Raw genomic sequence first — 20,585 nt, forward strand, 5'->3', positions numbered from 1 at the left:
AATAGGATGCACTATGCCAATGCAATAAAAAGTGAATAGCTGTTAACATCTAGATACTGCACTAGCCCGATCAGTAGCCTACTGTTTTTGCTGGATTTACCTCATTGATAGCATAAAACATATATATAAAATAGTCACAACAGCATGTCTGGTAGCCCAAACAGCTATAATTCATCAAAGACAAGCAACTGTCATGAATTCATTAAATAGAGTTTTAGACCAACTATCTTTAGCATAAGAAACAGCTATCAGTAAATAAATTTATAGCCGTTTGATTTTCAGGATGAATCTGCTTTAACCAGATGTGCACATGGCAATAATGCCACACAAACCAGACCCCGGGAATGATAAACGTTATAGTTGTTTATAGATTTGGATCGTACTATACATAAATGGACATAAAAATAAGCGCATTCTAAAATTAATGTACAAACAATCGAAATGGTGCTAGATTGAATCACCTTGAGTTCTTAACTAGCTAAGTTACTTCATTTCGTGTGGTGTAAGTCCCCGTAAGTCCGTTGCGTTTAGTATACATCAACATCACTGATAGATGATTAAAACTATGCATGACTTTCAAGAAACTCTTTAAACTCACCTGATTTTTGTGATTTTGGTCAATGACCGCGACCTTCAGACATGGTTCTCCGTGTTCGTTGCTGGTTAAAATGCCGCCTTCTACGCTAACGTTGCTTCACAGGATGCAAAAAAATACAGTATGAACATGTTATTTCAAATAGTGCCGCCAAATAAAGTGGCGCCTGCCGTTCGGCGTGTCATACGGATATTTACACCGGTTTCAAAAAGAACAGGAGACACACACACATTCGGAGCGCAGTTACTCAATAAATGTCGTCTCGAGTAAAATCCGGAGTGTTTTAATAGGGTAAAAAAAGACTATTATACCCACGATAACAAAGACATTCGCGTATGAACAGAAAACATTGAGGTGTTAAATAACAAAAATAAGACGTTATTTAACAATGAGGTGTTAAATAACAAAAATGAGGTGTTATTTAACAATGAAGTGTTAAATAACAAAAATGAGATGTTATTTTACATATATCTCCTAAAATTAACAGTAAGGCGCAGTTATTAAAAATAACAGGTAAATCATGTTGAAATTTGGCCGTAAATTAACAGAAACATTTTACAGTGTAGTGTAGGATAATATCATAAAAATTCTAGACTTTTTAAGCACACGTGCTAAACTGTTCGCTTTAAATGCTTATATCTTCTGTATGCGAATGTTGATTTATACCAAAATGCTTTTTTGCATAATTTTGTTTGACACATGAAAACGTCTCGGGTTACATATGTAACTGTTGTTCCCTGAGAAGGGAATGAGATGCTGCGTTTCCCTTGCCATACTTCCTGCGTCCCTGTAACGCCGTCTTTGACAATATTTCAGATAGTGATATACTTCCTGACTCCCACGTGCTGTCTTTGTCGTTATGCCTCACTATTGGTTGAATTTGATATACACATTTAGACGCACTTACCTCTGGAGGCGTCCCCAAAGTGTCACCGCAGTGACGCAGCACAAGTTCCCTCGAAAGGAAACTGTAACAATGTATCTTAAAAGGTAACACGATGTAACCTTGCTGTCACTTGAAATGTGTCCCACATTTAGTTCTTAAATTTGAGGGTATTGGACCTGGAAAGTCCTTGAAAGGTCCTTGAATTTGAAGTTAACTAAGGGTGTGGGAACCCTGATTTATGCATTTGGCACTTATAAAAACAACTTGTCTATATATTTATTCACTATTTGTGTTCCCTGTGGATCAAACTCATAAACTTTGTGTTGCAACAAAATGCCATACCAATAAAGCTCTAAAAGTGTACTTACACTATGCGTTCCATACCCAAGTACGTTTAACCCCAAAGTATTTGGCTAGTGTGATCGCTCCTTACCATATCAGGGTGCCGCACAAATATCTGTTTTATATACATTCATACCACATTTATACTTTTTTAACCAGCAATACAGATGTGACACAACTGCCACTCAATAAATGTATGTAGTTATTTTGTGCAAATAAACTTACAGGGGCGGTTTCCCGGACCAGGATTAGCTTAATCCAGGACTAGGCCTTAGTTTAATTAGGAAATATAACTAGTTTTAAACAACATGCCTTACTAAAAACATTACCTGTGTGCATCTTGAAGTAAAACAAGGGGCCCTGATGTATTTTAAGATCTGTAAGTGAAAGTTGTTTTCAGTTTGGAGAGCTCTTAAAAGTGTTTAAGTCTAGGACTAGTCTAATCCCTGTCCGGGAAACCGCCCCATAGTCTTTTAATTCTATAAACCAAAAAAGTCAAAAAGATGTTTGTTCACTGCTTTTATAATTAGATTCTTCTCTGGTCCACACAAAGGCAAAGAGAGATTATGGCAGTGTCGCTCCAAAAAACAGCAATTGTTTGTATCAATTCACGTGGTGAAAGACTTCCATTATTTTGGGCTCTCTTACGCTATCCATCTTCATTTTCGGTATTTTATATTCTGTTTAAACCCTTCAATTATTCGTCTGTGAATGGCAGGTCTCAGCGGATCACTGCTATTGTGTAAAATGACAGCCTCTTTTAGTCAGTCAACCTCTCAATCCATGAAGTAACTTGGCCTTCACTTTAAACTACAAGCGGGTAGAGGTATTCATTAATAACCTTTCTGTGACAAAAAAATGTTTATAAAAAAAAACATAATATAAAGAAACAGGATGCGTACCAGATCCGAATAGACATATTTATATCTATTTAGAGATTAGTAGCTTATGGTTGACTGTGTCAAATGTACTGGACAGTTCCAGGAAACCAGATCCATGCAAAAATGAGTGAGTCAGCCTTGTGTCAAATGAATCGAGGAGTTGGCTTTGAAGCCGTAGCATGGTGTGTAAAATAGGGTGTTTTTGGGGTGAAGAAGTTTGATTTGCCCGAAAGCCTCAGTACTTTTGACATATCAAAGAGAAAAGAGATGGTTCAATGTTAAAATCAGGTGGAACAGAGCTGATGGTCAGTGCATTAATAATGACTGAGATAAGGTATGTGATAATCTCAGTTTAGATGAGATGAGAAGGTATTTAAGGACAGGAGCTATCACTGAATCCTATAGTCCTGTAATATATAGTTGAGAGGAACAGGATATTAGGATATTAAAAAGATCTCATCTGTTTTTTTCTTCTTATGGCCATTATCTTGAGAAGTGATAAAATTATTTGACTGCCCAAAAAAGTAACCACAAGATAATGAAGATAATATCAGGCTCCAAAATGACAAAACGTACCATAGAAATAGTATTTTATTATGTGTGCTGTAGCTATATTACAGATCCTTTTATTTTTTTTGCACCACTACTGTTCTGCATTGTTCAAATTTACTACCTTTCGTGTTGTTAGTGGATGAAAACATCCACTAAATTAAATGGCTATAAAAATGTAGCAGAGGAATATTTTTTCCAAATTTTTTTAAATAAATCTGTTAATCAATCTCAGTACTGATCAAAACTACCAAATCTTCACAAAAATTCCATGATTTTAACTCTTTAGTTGCCAAGTTTATAAGTGGTGTCACTGATTTGGGAAAAAAAACACACACAAAATGACAGATTTTCAATATAAAAAGTGATTGTAACCTGGTCTTGGGCATGTCAACGATTGGTTAAAACATTGTCTTTGAAGCATTTTTAGTTTTTGTGTAGCATCATTTTTTTTTCTCTCCCTCATTTATTGTTAGTGGCTGTTTTTGCCCCATTGACTTCCATTATAACCACATTTTTTGATTGCAGAGCTATGACTTTTAATTATGCATTTTTTAATGTTGGCGTTTTTTCCTTTTTGCTAAGAGGTCAAATTTGTCATTTTTACTGTTGATCATGTGGCACTATAAACCCTTTAGTAGCCCTGTGCAAAAACAAAGCTTAATTTCTGGCTTCTACGTTGTGTTTTATGGAGTATAACTCCATAATAAAAGCATATTTGTGTGTGTGTGTGTGTGTGTGTGTGTGTGTGTGTGTGTGTGTGTGGACATTCCATAGACGTAAAATGCATTACGTCTATGGAATGTCCCCACAAAACATGGAAACCAGAATGTGTGTGTGTGAAAAAAGATTTTCAGTAAAAATCTTCTCTGCACACACACACACACACACACACACACACACACACACACACACACACACACACACACACACGCACAAACACACACACACACACACGCACACACACGCGCACACACACAATAATATGCTTTTATTATGGAGTTATACTCCATATAACTCAATGTACAAGCCAGAAATTAAGCTCTGTTTTTGCATAGGCCTACTAAAGGGTTTATAGTGCCACATGATCAACAGTAAAAATGACAAATTTGACCTCTTAGCAAAAGGAAAAAACACCAACATTAAAAAATGCATAATTAAAAGGTGTCATAGCTCTGCAATCAAAAAATGTGGTTATAATGGAAGTCAATGAGTCAAAAACAGCCACTAACAGAAATGAGGGAGAAAAAAAACTGATGCTACACAACAACTAAAAATGCTTCAAAGCCAATGTATTTACCAATCTTTGACATGCCCAAGACATCACAATCACTTTTTATATTGAAAATCTGTCATTTTGTGTGTGTTTTTCCCCAAATCAGTAACACCACTTATAAACTTTGCAACTAAAGAGTTAAAATCATAGAATTTTTGTGAAGATTTGGTAGTTTTGATTAGTACTGAGGTTGATTAACAGATTTATGAAAAAAAATGGAAAAAATATTTATCTGATACATTTTTATAGCTGTTGAATTTAGTGGATGTTTTCATCATATTTATTGTCTATTCATTGTGTATGTGTTTTAGAAATCCACCTGTGGAGCCAAAGATAAATTTCCACTTTTTTGGACAATAAAGTTGAATTGAATTGAATTGAATTGAATGTGTGCACGGTCTATTTATTAGAGGACAGTTTTTAAAAGAACTGAAAATGGTGACAGCGGCTGTGGTTTCTCCACCGTGGAGCAGATAAGAGAAACAGGATTCCAGTTTTATACCCCAACTGGTCGGATTCATCAAAGTGATGGTGTTTCCCGCAGCTCTGTTGCCATGACTGTAACCCTGGCTGTAGATTAGCTGCGAGAGTAAGCATCCTCATCAGTCCCTGCCACGCATGCCTCCTTTATTGTCAGCTGGGCTCTGGAGGATTTAGGCCCCCATGAGAAATTTGACTTTTTAGCATCGCTTTAATTATAGTGCTGTGCAGCTAACTGTTTCAGTGAAGCCTTGCTTACATAGACAAAACAGTTGACGCCATTAAACCAATTAGAAGATGGCCATACCTGAGAGACTCGCCTCCTACAGCACCGGATTAAAGACCTTAAACATACAGTAGTACATCCCAGATGTTTCTTAATGTATTTTTTATTACGATCAATACTTTTAAAGCTCGCATGTATTTTAGATGAGCTAGACTAAAGTAAGGTTTAATTAAAGAGATAGTTCACTTAAAAATTAAAATTCTGTCATCATTAATTCACCCTCATGTTGTTGCAAACCTGTTTTGCTGAACACAAAGGAAGAAAAATATTACCGTGGAAGTCAATGGTGCTCAAAAATGGTTTGGTTACAAACAATGCTGAAAATATCTTCCTTTGTGTTCTTTGCAGAACAAAGAAATGAATGCAGGTGTGTAACAAAATGAGGGCGAGTAAATGATGACATAATTTCCTTTTGGGTAAACTATCGCTTAAAAAATTATTAAGTGATGCACATGGAGGTGAACCTTGACCTTCTGCCTCTCTATATAGGGACATGTGTATGTGGTGAGTGCACCTGCTATGATGTGGATCCTTCAGGAGACTGGGGAGACATCCACGGAGAGACCTGCGAGTGTGATGAAAGAAGTTGCCATGCCACGTATGACAGATACTCGGATGATTTCTGTTCAGGTGCAGCAGTTTTTCATATATACGCTGTTTATATAAAAGCAATTCTGTAAGGCTTATGTCTTAAAGCAGGGATGGGCGGCTTTGGTCCTGGAGGGCCGGTGTCCTGCGGAGTTTGGCTCCAACTTGACTCAGCACACCTGCCTAAAAGTTTCTAGGATGCCTAGTAAGACCTTAATTGGGTGCTTCGTGTGTGTTTAATTATGGTTGGAGCTAAACTCTGCAGGACACCGGCCCTCCAGGACCGAAGTTGCCAATCCCTGTTTTAAAGGGACACTCCACTTTTTTTGAAAATATACTCATTTTTCAGCTCCCCTAGAGTTAAACATTTTGATTTTTACCATTTTGGAATCCATTCAGCTGATCTCTGAGTCTGGCTGTACCACTTTTAGCATAGCTTAGCACAATCCATTGAATCTGATTAGACCATAAGCATCATGCTAAAAATAACCAAAGAGTTTGGATATTTTTCCTATTTAAAACTTGACTCTTCTGTAGTTACATCGTGTATTAAGACTGATGGAAAATTTAAAATTGTGTTTTCTAGGCGAATATGACTAGGAACTATACTCTGGCGTAATAATCAATGACTTTGCTGCTGTAACATGGCTGCAGCAGGTGTAGTGATATTACGCACTGTCCGAAAATAGTTCCCTGCCATTGAAAGTTACTAATGCTGCGTCCGAAACAGCCTACTACTTACTATATAGTATGCGAAAAGCAGTAGGCGAGGCGAGTAGTATGTCCGAATACATAGTATTCGAAAAACAGTATGCGAAAAGTACCCGGATGACCTACTACTTCCGGTTAGATTTTGCAGTGTGCATACGATGGACGCTTCACTATCCCATGATGCCCTGGGAGAGGAGTTATCCAACGAAGAAGACGAGGCATGCGGTTGTTTTCGCGCTGAAATGACATGACGTGATGACGACGTATGTCACGTGATGTAGCAACATGGCGGATGTAGTACGTCCGAATCTCATTCATACTACCAGGATTCATACTATACAGTACCTACTGTTTTAACGCTAAGTAAGTAGGTACTTCATCTAATTCAGTACCTACTATACAGTATGCGGTTTCGGACGCAGCCTAAGGGTTCTGCATCATATAATTGCACCCCTGGTGCCAAGTTACAGTCGTTGATTATTACGCTAGAATGAGAGTATAGTTCCTTGCCATATCTGCCTAGAAAACTGCAACTTTTAATTTTCTGTTGGTCTTAGTGCACAATGTAACTACAGAAGAGTCAAGTTTTAAATAGGAAAAATATCGAAACACTTTGGTTATTTTTTAGTGCAATGCTAATGGTCTAATCAGATTCAATAGATTATGCTAAGCTATGCTAAAAGTGGTACCACCAGACCCGGAGATCAGCTGAATGGATTCCAAAAAGGTTAAAATAAAATGGTTAACTCCAGGGGAGCTGGAAAATTAGCATATTTTCAAAAAAAAATGGAGTGTCCCTTTAAAAAGAGGCCAGATTTTAAAGAAAGGACCTTTAAATTTTCAAAATCGGTTTTGGCTTCATCAAACCCCTCCCAGAAGGAAATGGTTTACTGTACACAAATTCCAGTAATTAAAATGTTGCTGAATAAGAGGGCCGTGTAAAACTATATCTGTTCTATATACATTCACTCCACCTATATTTTAAAAACGTAGGCCACAAGCTGTTTTTCGTTGCCTTAAGAACAACAAACATTTTAACATCTAATGCGTTTGAATAGGCCCAGCTGCACTACTTCCTGAACTTCAGCCAGCTCCTTGTTTCCTGTCTGCCAATATTGGACAAACTGATTAATCCAGGTGTGCCTGACCTCAGTAGTCACAAACAAACTGATTAATCCAGGTGTGCCTGACCTCAGTAGTCACAACAACAATAATCAGACACACCTGGATTAATCAGTTTGTCCAATCATGGCAGACAGGAAACAAGGAGCTGGCTGAAGTTCAGGAAGTAGTGGAGCTGGGCATAAAGCCTATTGGTAGACAGTGTTTGACAGACAAAATCAATGGAGATCAGAATGAGAGCACAAACTGGGCCAGACTCAAACCCAAGTCTCCCATGAGCATGATAATATGTCAAAGCATTTCGGCTAAACACTAGAGGGTAACATCTGTTTCTGATGCTGAGGAATAACTTTGTGGTCATACAGTATGTAGGGCTCACTACTGTGAGATTTAGTTTGCCTCTGTTCAGCCAGTCCTGTGAGCAGTGCCCTCTGACTTTGAATCCACAGACACACACATGCACACACACGCACGCACACACATATACACACACACACCACAGATGTCTTTGTCTCTATCCAGAGCAGCTTCAGGCGGACTTTCAGCTGATTGATCATCCATTAGAAGACTCTAAATCCTGCTATGTGCCTCTTTGAAGGTCACGGCCAGTGTAACTGTGGCAGGTGTGACTGCAAGGAGGGATGGGCTGGGAAGAAATGTGATCATCCTCTCTCCTGTTCACTCGCCATTGAGGCCAGTCTGAAGAAGTGTCGGGGAACCTCCAACCTGCCCTGTTTCGGCAGAGGTAAGTATAGCATCCATCTGTGCCAAAGTGAGTCCAATGCCAGCATTTTACATATCAGACGTGTTATTGTCGCAACAAATGGATATAGCATGATGTTGTACACAAAGTTTTAGGGCGAGTTTCAAAATACCTCAATATTTCTCTGGTGAGAAAAAATTTGGTGCTTTTCCAAATGGACATACTGTTGTTCTCAGAGCGGTGGTGTGACTGCTATCATAAAGTAAATGAGTAACAATTTCTCATTGGTTCCTCTCCAAATATAAAGAGGGCCTGAATTTGATTTTGCATTTAGTGGGCAAGTGATTTTGGACCAGTATTATGTTTGACCCATGCAATTATATATATCCGCCCATCCATTCTTTGCAAGACTGTCCTCCAAATAGTTTGTTTTGCAAACACCATAATGGTGCGTTCACACCAGATGTAAAAGAGGCTGCAAGGGCGAGTGATTTACATGTTTACATGTTAAGTCAATGCAAAGATGCAAATAAACATCCTGCGGCATGGTAAGCGCGAATGGGGCACCACGGATGACGCGTTCCACATAAATTGAGCATTGCCGCGTAAGTTGAAAAATCTGAACTTTGGCCGCATTAACCAATCAGGAGCCTGCTCTAGCAGTGACTTGATTACAGGAAGCAAGCGGAGGCAGAAAAACAAAACAACAATGAAGGACAATCATCATCGCTACATCTTCATACTTTTACAGGAATAAAAAGGATCTTGTTTAGAAGAAAATCTGGTGAGTTTACTCAATTTGAGCTATATAAGCCCCTCCCATGATGCGAATTTACGCGTGAATGTTTCGAATGACTAGAATTTCTCAAAATGTTCAAGGGTCAAGGGTAGCGCATTTTTGCAGCCTTTTCCGCGTCTGGTGTGAACCCACAGTAATACGACATCAAGGTACAGTACGTGTAAGGGATTAGTGCCCTCTAGCGGCCAGTAGCTTATACAACCTTTGCTTACGTTTAAAGTTTTTTCGTTAGATTAGACACATTTTTGCTCCATATGTGAATGTAGAAATAGTTTCAAAAACATTTATGGAGCATCGGTACACTTTGAATATTTTAAGTACTTTTTAAAAAAGTTTTGAGTGTTTTGTATGCTGTATTTTATATCATATAGGCCTAATAAATAAATGGGTATGTTATTTGCCTTAAATGCCTGAATAGTGTTATAAATACAATTTATTCTGGCAGTTTAAATTGAAAATCATTTAATTTAAACAAAATTATATCCCAATATATAATTTCATACCCTAATATATTAAGTTTCACCTGCTGCCGGTTGGGGCGCTAATTTAGTAAACGCATCTGTTGATCGTATTTGGTAGAATAGACAAATGACCAAAACAATCGTGTGGGTTGGAGGATAAGTTGTTCTTTGCAGGATAGCAAGAGCTGGATCCTATATACAGTATGTATACAGTATATTGTGGTGAGGTTGCGCATTGCAACCAACGAATCAGTCCACTGCTCTTCCCCTCGCTTTTGAAACGCATAGAGAAGCTACGTTAGCCGCCACCAAACAAACATGTCATCTTCGGAGACAACTTAGTAAAAAAGTCTGTCCGTTAAAGGCTTCTGTAGAACTATGACGGCACAAAATGGCACCCTTCCATGTAAGGGCACCCTCCTTGTATGTAGATAAAAACATCTCATTCTAAGGTAATAAAAACATAACGGTTCATTATGATTTTAATATTTTGCATTTATGTCAAGAGATCCTTCTAAAAATTACACACTGCACCTTTAAAAACCTCAATACATTTAAATGTATGCATCTGGCAGACTCTTGTATTCAAATCAGCTTATAGTGTATTCTAACTACATTTATTTTTTATATCTTTATGCATGTTCCCTGAGGATCAAACCCATGATTTTTGCATTCCTAATGTATTGCACAACCAATTGAGCTACAGCAATCATATATATCCACCCCTTTATTCTTTGCAGGAATGCAAGAGCCTATATATATGTGTATACAGTATATATTAAATACATTAACATTTAATCTTAACATTCCTAAATGTTGTCTTGAAACCAATATCCAATACCTATTCTTGTTTTAGGACAAATTTGATGAAGGTTTTTGATCCACTTCAAATGTTGTCAAACATATTTAAAATGTATGCATGTGGCATGCACTTTTGTCCAAAGCAACTTATAGTGCATTCCAACTAACTTTATTTTTTATATCAGTATGCGTGTTCCCTGAGGATTACACCTATGACATTTGCGTGCCTAACGTAATGCTCTAACAATCGAGCTACAGGAACAATAGTTTGCTTTGAGTATTAGTACTGGTCTGCACCAACATTATGATTCTTGATAGAATGAATAAAAACTACTTTGGCTGTTTCAAGAACCATTCCAGTCTTCCCAGCAGAATAACAAAGTGAAGCCCTATAATAATAGACTTGTTATTTTGAGTGAAGTGATAATTTTACTTAAATGGACCCTGTGCAATGTGCACTTGTTTTTTAAATGATGTCCGCCCCCATACTCCAGCTACACGTTGGGTATATAATATAACTTATCTATTTTAAAACCAAATAGTTTTCACTGTAATGGCTGTCTCCGGGTTCAAGACGAGTGCACATAATTAATTTCACTCAGGGTTTTCACAAAAACTTTTTCCATCTGTCTCTGAAAGCATTAGTTTGAAGCACTGACAGCCTGTTTATTTGACCTGAATAAATACTTATGCTATTCAATGCTGGTTGTAGACAATGCCAATGATGAGAACAATACATACATAAAGGTACAAAAGCTGACACTGCTGCACTAACCTTTAAAATTGTCCTAATATGCACCTCTCCCGTCCCACTCCCACAAAAAAAATCTTGTCCCGTCCCAATCCCACGGAAAAACATCCCATCCCGATCCCAGAAGAATGACTCCTATTCCCTCCCATTCCCTCCCACTCCCGTGTTGTTGTTTTTTTACCAGAATCTGTCAGTTAATATGTCTGTCAAAAATACAGTACGTATAACAGCATAGCACAGTTTATTACTTTATTGAACTGAAAGCCAGTTTAAACAATCACATTAAACACCTTAAATTTCCTGTAAATCATCCATGCAAACACACACACATACAGGCATGCACACACACACACAATATATAACCAGAGTTTATTTATAGAAACTGTATATTTGTGTATAAAGTTGGGTATCATAGTTTTATTACGATTCCCGGTCCCGCCCACTCCCGCTGACATTTTTTCCTGTCCCGTCCCAATCCCGTGATTAATAGTGATTTTGTTTCCTGTGACCCGCGGGTAGGGTGGCCATTTGTGCCAGTTCCGCCGGACACGTCCCGAACATGTTTTCGGGTTCGTTTTCCGGAAGTCGCGTTGGTCGAACGCATACGTTATCAAGGTTTAATATTTCGGGTTCAATTTCAGAAAAGCAGCCGTTACATTTCAAGGTAAGAATGAAACTACAATGATTGTGTGTCTTAAAATAAATTAATCTTTATTTTCTAATGTATTTTAACTGAAATGTGTTGACGTATGCGGTCGAGCAACACGACTTCTGGAGAACGAACCCGAAAACATGTTCGGGACGTGTCCGGCGGAACTGGCACGAATGGTCACCCTACCCGCGGGATTCCCGAAAAAATGTCACCCTGTAGTACACATCCAGAACTAATCAGTCCTTCCAGAAAAAAAAGTTTTTTTGTGATAGTTGGGGGCAAAAATCCTTGATCTTGCGGCACGTTTTCTTAAAAAATGATGGATGGATTAGGTAACACTTTATTTCGATAGTCCATTTTAGACATTTTACTAATTATAAGTAACTTTGCAACTACTTATCAACTAACAATCTTTAGAGAATTAGTAGACTGTCTGCTTAATATCTACTAACACTTTATTGTGATGATATCTCAACAGACATTCAACTGACTATAAGTATCTTTGCAGGTGCATGTCAACTTATTCCACTAACCCAAACCTCTTCCCTAACCCCAACCCTTACAGTCTACTAATAGTCTAATGACAGTTAGTTGACGTATAATTGCAAATTATTGAAAGTTAGTTGACATGTAGTTGCAAAGTTGTTTATAGTTAGTAGAATGTCTAAAGTGGACTATCAAAATAAAGTGTAACCATGGATTATGCTGGGTACTTATGCAATTTTATGCACTGAAATTGCGAGAACTGGCAAAAATTGCAGGATCTTGGAAAAACTGTTTGCAGCTTTTGCAGCTTTTCAATGATGTTCATGTCACATAATCACGTCTTTTCATAATGTTTCCATGGCAACAGGGGACATGGCTGCGCTTGTGTGGAGTACATGCAACATTTTTCAACTTTCTGCTAAGATATACTGTAAGTGATTTTTGCTAACGCGGAAAAATTATGAAATCATGCAATCCCTGCATATTTTGCACACGGAAATCTGCAATTTATGCTGCGAAAGCGTGGCGTATTTGAAAAAATGCGTCCCCCACATAAACATGCGGACTTTGGCTGATAATGCGTTGAATCATGCGATTGCATAATTGCGTTTTTTTTTTTTTTTTTGAGGGATTGACTAATACGCATTGTTTACAAAGATGTATTTTATTATTATCCCAGTTACAACTTTTGAACCTTCATTTTATTCAGAGACACAAATACGCGAACACTAGAAAAATCAAGGGTTTTATAGCTTTTGTGTGTTTCTTGGCTTTTCGCCGCTGAACTAGTTGAAATAACATAGAGTATTGTGTTACAGCAGCTTGTAGTAAAACTTTGAAACATATCGTCGCTGCCCGATGAAACTCAACGTATGTCCAAAACGGTTACTTTTCAGGAAGTGAAAAAAACACTGTATATCAAAAGCAGTTGAATGTAGCGTTGTCATACTTGGTACAGCATCTTTACATGTAATGATATTCTTGCCAGTGTGATATAATCCACATTTGACCAAAATTGAGTTTAAATGGACATACGTGCATATTTTACAGTAACGGTGGTCGATACGCGTTCTTCCGATCATTAATTAGAATGGCCAAGTCGCATTTTATATTGACAGATGAATACGCTCAGTTTATTAAATAGCCTACATCTTAGTTAAATATGCTTAGTTTATTTAATATTAATTATAAATTTATTAAATGTCTCTTGCAAACTATGAAGGGACAATGAATCAATACACTGACATGGTAAAGCTAGACAGCATGGGCGTCAGTTTGTGTTGAAAAGTGGTGGGAAAAGATCAGATAAAAAACATTACAGCAGGACGGGAAAAATATTGAATGGCACCTCAAAAATGGGCATAGCGTTGGCCAGTCAACAACAAGAAAATACTCAGCATAAAACCCTCAACAATGTCGACTGCAGTGAACACATGTAACAGTCCCTGCAACACCAGCTCAACCGAACAGTGCCAAAGCACCATACCGTAGAAAACAGCAGCGCGTTTAGTCAATGATTACAATGAATTTAATTACATATGTACAAGAAAACACACCATAAGCATACAACACAACATATGTGATCCTGGACCACAAAACCAGTGTTAAGCATCGCTCGATTTTTCAGAACATTTTAACCAATTGCTTTCAAAACGTGGTGGGATGTCCCCAGCCTCCCCGGTGTAAATAACACCTATGCTAGGCAGATACTTTGTTTGCACAGTCCTACCTTAATTTTGTCACTCCTAGACGTACATCTGGCTTCAGGGGCGAAACGTTTACGTCGATGAAGGAAAGTCATTGTGTCACCAGGCTATGTTTATTCGGCTATCCAGTGCTGAGCTTCAAAGAAAACTTTAAGAGACCGGCGAGATGCTTCACAGGCGGGAGATACACGGCGTAATTGACAGCTTTGACACCGAATGGATATACGTGAAAATCAGATGACATGATTTCACAACTTTTCATTGGCCATTTAGGTATGTGACGCATACTGTATACGGAAATGAACCTGGACATTCAGTCCGTCGAAAAATCTCAAAATTGGCAAAATGCGACGATATCTTTTGGTTGACCAGATGACTTTTTTTATTTTGCTCACTTTTTTACAGGAATATGGAAAGTTGTGAGTTGTGTCCCTTTAATAAACAAAGAAATGATTAAATTGTAACTACGTCTCACCACACAAGAATAAATTCAATGGCTTTCATTCATAAGCAGTACCTTTGTGTCATCTTCTTAAAGCCCTTCAACCAAATGATGGATTGAATTGTGCCGAAGCTTAATAATTAACAGGCAAGAACGGCAAGAAATAAAAAAAGAATTCCTGGAAGGATCCCTTATTGTTTATTTATTTCATTTATTGCAACACTCATTTGCATAATTCCTTTAGCAATGCGGCTGCTAAAACAACGCAGACAGCGTGTGCAAATAAACAAGGCGCAAAATGGTTATCGGCACTCGCAAATGAATTTTAGTGAATTTCCCCACTAAATGCTGAACTGGTAGCAGATCCTGCCACTGTGTGATACTATTGAACTGAACTCATGGCCTTTACACTAGCATCAATAAGCCATGGATTCGCTGTCCTTCCTTACTGAGCACGTGCATTATGAGATGCGCTCACCAAATGATGATTTATCCATCTGTTTACGTAAAATTTCACTCATGATTGGAGCTAAAGGTCTACTGGTTACATCCATTACCCTGACAGCAGGTAATTACCCAAGTTTCCTCCATTATGAATTTCACTCTTTAACAGGCAATGTCAGCCTGGCTGTATGAATGCACATATTTATACTGCGCTGTGGAAAAGCCCCATACAGTATGAGGGATTCCCATATCACACAGAAATTGCATGGGATTCATGAGGCTTCGTGCAAACCTGCCTTTTTACTTACTGTACAGTATATGTGGCCTAGTTAGGAATGATGTGAGGCTGTAAAATTAAAAGAAAGAAAGAGACCGTCTGCTTTTTGCTGCATTTTTAAAGGCTGGTATATCCTCCGGGAAACACCTGTTCTGGGTCTTTTTGCTAATTTTGAAAAACCATTTACTGTAGACACATTGATTCATTCAGCAATTTCCATATGCTAAGATCTTCACGTCTACAATTTGACACTGAATGTTATATACAGTATGATGCATCCTACACCATTTACACATTTGGCAAGGTATGCATTTTATCAGTATGTGTGTTTCCTGGGATTGAACCCATGACTTTTTGCGTAGGTAATGCAATGCTCCACCATGGCTGTTTTTTTTTGTATATTCTGCTATTAGAAAAGCAACAAATGAGTGATTGCAGTTGTTGTTAGCGAGTGAGTGTTGGTTTTTACACTATTCATTAGCTCACTAATGCTCTGTATAGATTACCATGCAGAGCCCGTATACAAAGAATGCATCTTGATTAAACATGCACAGCAGCAATCATTCAACACTCCCGACCGTCTTACAGGAGAGGGGAAAAGAGGAGTAATTTGCCACACAGATGTTGACTGATATCCAGTGTGATGAGCGATCTTTTAAAGCAAATCAGCAGAATTAGGGCTGATTGCAATCACTTCCTCCGAGTTTGATAATGGTGGCTTTCTCTGGTGCACCCAAGGGCCAAGTAGTCTTTCACTTTGGAGCGAATGTAGTTTCTGAATGTAGCAAATTAGTACAATTGTGTATACATACAGTGTTGTACAATTTTTTTTCTCATAACAAATTATATTATTTGCATAACAATTTAAGTGAATTCCTCCAGTATTGTGTGCAAAATCAATTTTATGTGTCAAATTTACCCATTTGGGTGATGATGTAGAAAGCTGAAATATTTATTGCCCATACATAATATTTTTTTGCAAAAATGTTTAAAATCTAAAGTTTATTTTGAGGTTGAAATAAGAATTCTGGATTTTTACGGGATACAGTATGTATCAGAAAAACAAATGGGCAATTACATGCAAACTTCAACCTTATCACAAAAAGTTTTTACCCAAAGTTTTTAACCATACTGATATCTCAGATGTCAATGTTTGGTTTATGCAAGCTCTCTGTTTAATTTATTAAAGCATTTTTCTATAGTTAAGTGCAAAGTTCAGAATCGTCACGTCCATAATGGAGAAATGTAATCACATCCATTACATTAGCTGTGTCTGAAACGGCTCCCTATCCACTATATAGTGCACTATATCGGGTGTCGGCCATTTTGTAGTGGTGTCCGAAACCTGAGTGAACAACTTCATTCCCACATTCATTCACTACTTTTTACCCACAATGCACTCTGATTTTGAGGGTACATTCGATGTACACTCGTTCACTCATATTTCCCACGATGCAACGGGAGACGAACGCGTAACTTGACTCAGCTGAAGGATACTGACAGCAAACACCAAACATTTTCTTGTTGTCAGTTATTTTCTACTTTTTGAAAATAAACAAATGAAAGATAATTGCGTTATCTTTTATTTAAAATCTAATACACATTTTTATTAAACAATAAATAAACAGCAGTAAATAAATATTATAAGCAGTTGTTTTGTTCTCTTTATTATCAACTAATACAATAAACATGACAAATGTGAAAAACAGTAAGAAAGTAAACTGTACCATTTCACAGCACAATCAATAAAGCCACACAGGTGTTTTTGATGAATCTCTGCGACAGCTCTCTGACGCATGATATTTGCGTCAGTGTCCGAAATCGCTCACTCATTTTCATTTGCTTCATTCCCATATAGTGGACTCAACTGTCATTCCCCATATAGGGAATAGTGAATGAGTGAACGAGGGAACGGTTTCAGACACAGCTATTGTTTCTTCCTCATAAATGCGCACACACAAATTAAAATATGCCCATTATTATAAGATGCAATATAAGTCTCACATGTGCCCAGAATGTGTCTGCGAAGTTTCAGCTCGAAATACCTCACGGATCATTTATTATAGCATGTCCAAAATGTCCCTATGTGGGTGCAACCCAATATCACGAAATTATGTACCTATAGGCACGAATGGACCAACATGAAAATGTCACGTTTCGCCGCATTTGAACGTGAGCATGTCACGCTTTTCTGTTTGTGTCACTGTCACGTATTGGTTGCTCAGCTTTTTTGTCCTGATTTCTTGCCATTGTCGTTTTGGTTTAGGGTTAGATTTACATAAAATGACATCGTTACCTAAACCCAACTCTAACCCCAACGTCAGGCGAAAAAACGCGCTGTTTTCTTGTCTGTATCTTTAAAGCAACACTATGTAGTTTTTTGTACCTTTAAATAATGACTATTAACTGGACAAATTGTACTGTTGCTGCAACCTGAGCAGCCTCCTAGCTGCTACAAGCACACTCTGAAAGTGGCGGTGGAGGGTAAGAAACACAGCTCCGCCCCTCCCCCGCCTGCAGAAGAGTGTCTGATACCAGGCACTGTTGCGCTTTTCAACCACATGGGGGAGCTGTAAGTCATTTTTACATGGAAACTACATAGTGTTGCTTTAAATGCAAATGTGCTACTGCTCCTTACTTCCTTACCAAAAGAGACAATAAAGTGCCGCAGGGATGACATTTTTTTAGGCTAACCCGGAAGTTGGGGGGGATACTGGTTTCCTTGCAAAAAAGCCCATACATTTTTCCTATAGACTTTTGTATTATCACAAAAAATAAGCTCGGTGTTCATCTAAAGTTTATGACACTTACATGTTTTTTTTCCTACAAGAAGTCAAAATTCAGCTTTTTATATTTCTAGTAAACACATTTGCACTTCAAAATTCATAAATACACATATACAATACACATTTATGTCCAAACACCTTGTAAAAGTGGATTTTCCATAATTGGTGCCCTTCAAATGTTATTTAAAGAGCCATCTTTTCTCCATTTGTTTCGGTATTATTCCTCTGGTTTGTGCATTTTAATTCACAGAATTCCTACAAAGTATGTTGTCTCCTAAAATAATAACACACTGTAAAAAAATATTTTTGCACTTACATTTCTAAGTTGAATCAACTACGATTTACAAGTCATTTCAACTTGACAAGTGATGGGTTGCTGTAACTTAATAAATTAAGTTGAATTTGCTTTAGTTATGTCAACTTTTTTTTTTAAGTTACAGCAACTCATCACTTGTCAATACAGTTAAAATGACTTGTAAATCCAAGTTAATTAAAACTTAAAATTGAAAGTACAAAAATATTTTACAGTGCATGCATGTTTCTCCCATGTAAAATAGAAAACTGTTTTTATTTTATAGCATAGACTGATAATTTTTTGATGTCTGGACTCTATCATCACGGGTTCAGGAAAATATAAACAGATGGTTCAATAGATTTTGCCTGCAAATTTCACATCTATAATGATGGAATTAAATAATGAAAACCTGTCACATATTTTATTTATATACTGTAAGGTCTGAAATGGTCCATAGCTGTCACTAGGACAGTACCTTTTAAAAAGGTCCTAACATGTACAATTTAGGTACATATGTAACAATATGTACCGTTGAGGTACCATAACGTGAACTCATTTGAACTCCTTATGTGCAAAGGTGTACTTTTTGAAAAGGTACAGCAAGGGACCAATTTTTGACCATATTGTTGAATTCTAGTTTGGGTTATGAGGTCAAGTCAAAGTTTATGTCAAATACACAAAATTGATTATATACAAAAGCATGCAGCAGTAATGAATTGCCAGTACACTGTAACAAGAAAAAGTTGGATCTATTTAAACAAATTACTTTAATTGGTAACACTTAAAACAAATAAGTTTCACTTAAAAGTGTAATGCAAATGAAAGCTTTTTAAGTATTCCATATTTCAATCATTTATTTAGGTTGTAAGATGGCAACTAAAGAGAAAAATATATAGAGTATAAAAGATGTAGTGCAAATGTTGGGGGGGGGGTCTATAATAATCTTATTTTCGTAATTTTTCCAAACTTGAATTGTTAGATTTGTTTTTATTCCTAATCTATATAATTTCTTACCCTAAACTGTGGTAACTCCTGCCAAGCATTTCACTACATGTTGTACGGCAGTGGCGGCTCGTGACTCCTGCAGGGGCGCAAATTTAAAATATGTGTTCGGAGTGCCATGTGTTTTGCTCGTGTTTTCAAAATATGTGTTTGTTGCGTCATTTGAACCATGTGCATCACATGTTTTGTCAAAATAAGTGCCTGTTGCATACGCTTCAAAACCGCTTATGATAAAAGAGACACTCACGTTCACAAAATACATGCAAGACACTCCCTTAACACTAAACTCTGATTACGCATGAGATTATGCGAATATCTGGCAAACGCGAGCATCTTATTTATCATAAACCCTTTAGACGCGTCTGTAGCTGGCATTTATTTTGACGAAACACGTGATGCACATAGCATCTCTCGATGTGCCGAACACATATTTGTATGTGACATATGGGTTACATACATGTTGTGACAAACTTCGCATCGTGCGCCCTCGAAAAAAGAAGTCACCGGCCGACACTGTTGTGTACGGACTGTATGGTTTTGTAACTGTAAACAAAAAATGCCACAAACAAATATGTGAAAAGAATTACAGCTTATATGTTTTCTTTACGTTTCTTGCATAGCACTGTGTCATCGTGACAGTTCCTGCTGCTGATTATAGTGGGCAGCACCTGAACACTGTACATTAGATGCCTTCAAATGCCACAACTCACTCTGTCCTCCATGACCTTTCATTACCTGTGCTGATTGAAGCCTTCCAAATGCTACACTATAGAACTGTCTGAAAGAAACAAAAGATCACGGGAGTGAAAAAGTGGTAAAGCCTACACAGTACTTCACCCCAGATCACTCTATAATCATGACCAAGAGTTAACAGTAAATAGTACATTATGATTACTTGCAAATTCAGCATTTCTTAAAGCATACTAAGCTACCTTGGTGTTTATAGCATTGGAGTTTATTGACGTCTAGACAAGTAACAACTAACAGAATCTTAAAGTGGCCCAACTGTTAATGTTTCTGACATTTTATAATATTGTGTTAAAGGATTTTCACATTGCTGTTTCGTTTCTTAAAGACATTTCTCTTACTGTAGTGAATAACACCCTCTCTATATATACACATGTTTTATATTCATATATCCACACCTACATGTATGAACCTCTGGTTCTTGGTGGCTCTTGACATTTCTTAATTGCACTTTAAAAAGCAGAGAGTCAAAACCTTCTCACCCTCTTTAGAAGACTCATTTGCATGAACCTCTGTA

General features: G+C 37.5%; 1 protein-coding gene across 1 annotated transcript in view; it reads left to right on the plus strand.

Moving 5' to 3' along the window:
• itgbl1 (integrin, beta-like 1) overlaps positions 1–20,585 on the plus strand; it is a 74,233-nt gene that overhangs the window by 29,711 nt on the left and 23,937 nt on the right. The window contains exons 6-7 of the mRNA XM_055215330.2: positions 5,785–5,925; positions 8,315–8,461. Coding sequence (XP_055071305.1) covers positions 5,785–5,925; positions 8,315–8,461 — 288 coding nt within the window. The remainder of the gene's footprint in view (positions 1–5,784; positions 5,926–8,314; positions 8,462–20,585) is intronic.

This window comes from Misgurnus anguillicaudatus, chromosome 17, assembly GCF_027580225.2.
Source record: "Misgurnus anguillicaudatus chromosome 17, ASM2758022v2, whole genome shotgun sequence".
In the NCBI taxonomy this organism is placed as follows: domain Eukaryota; kingdom Metazoa; phylum Chordata; class Actinopteri; order Cypriniformes; family Cobitidae; genus Misgurnus; species Misgurnus anguillicaudatus.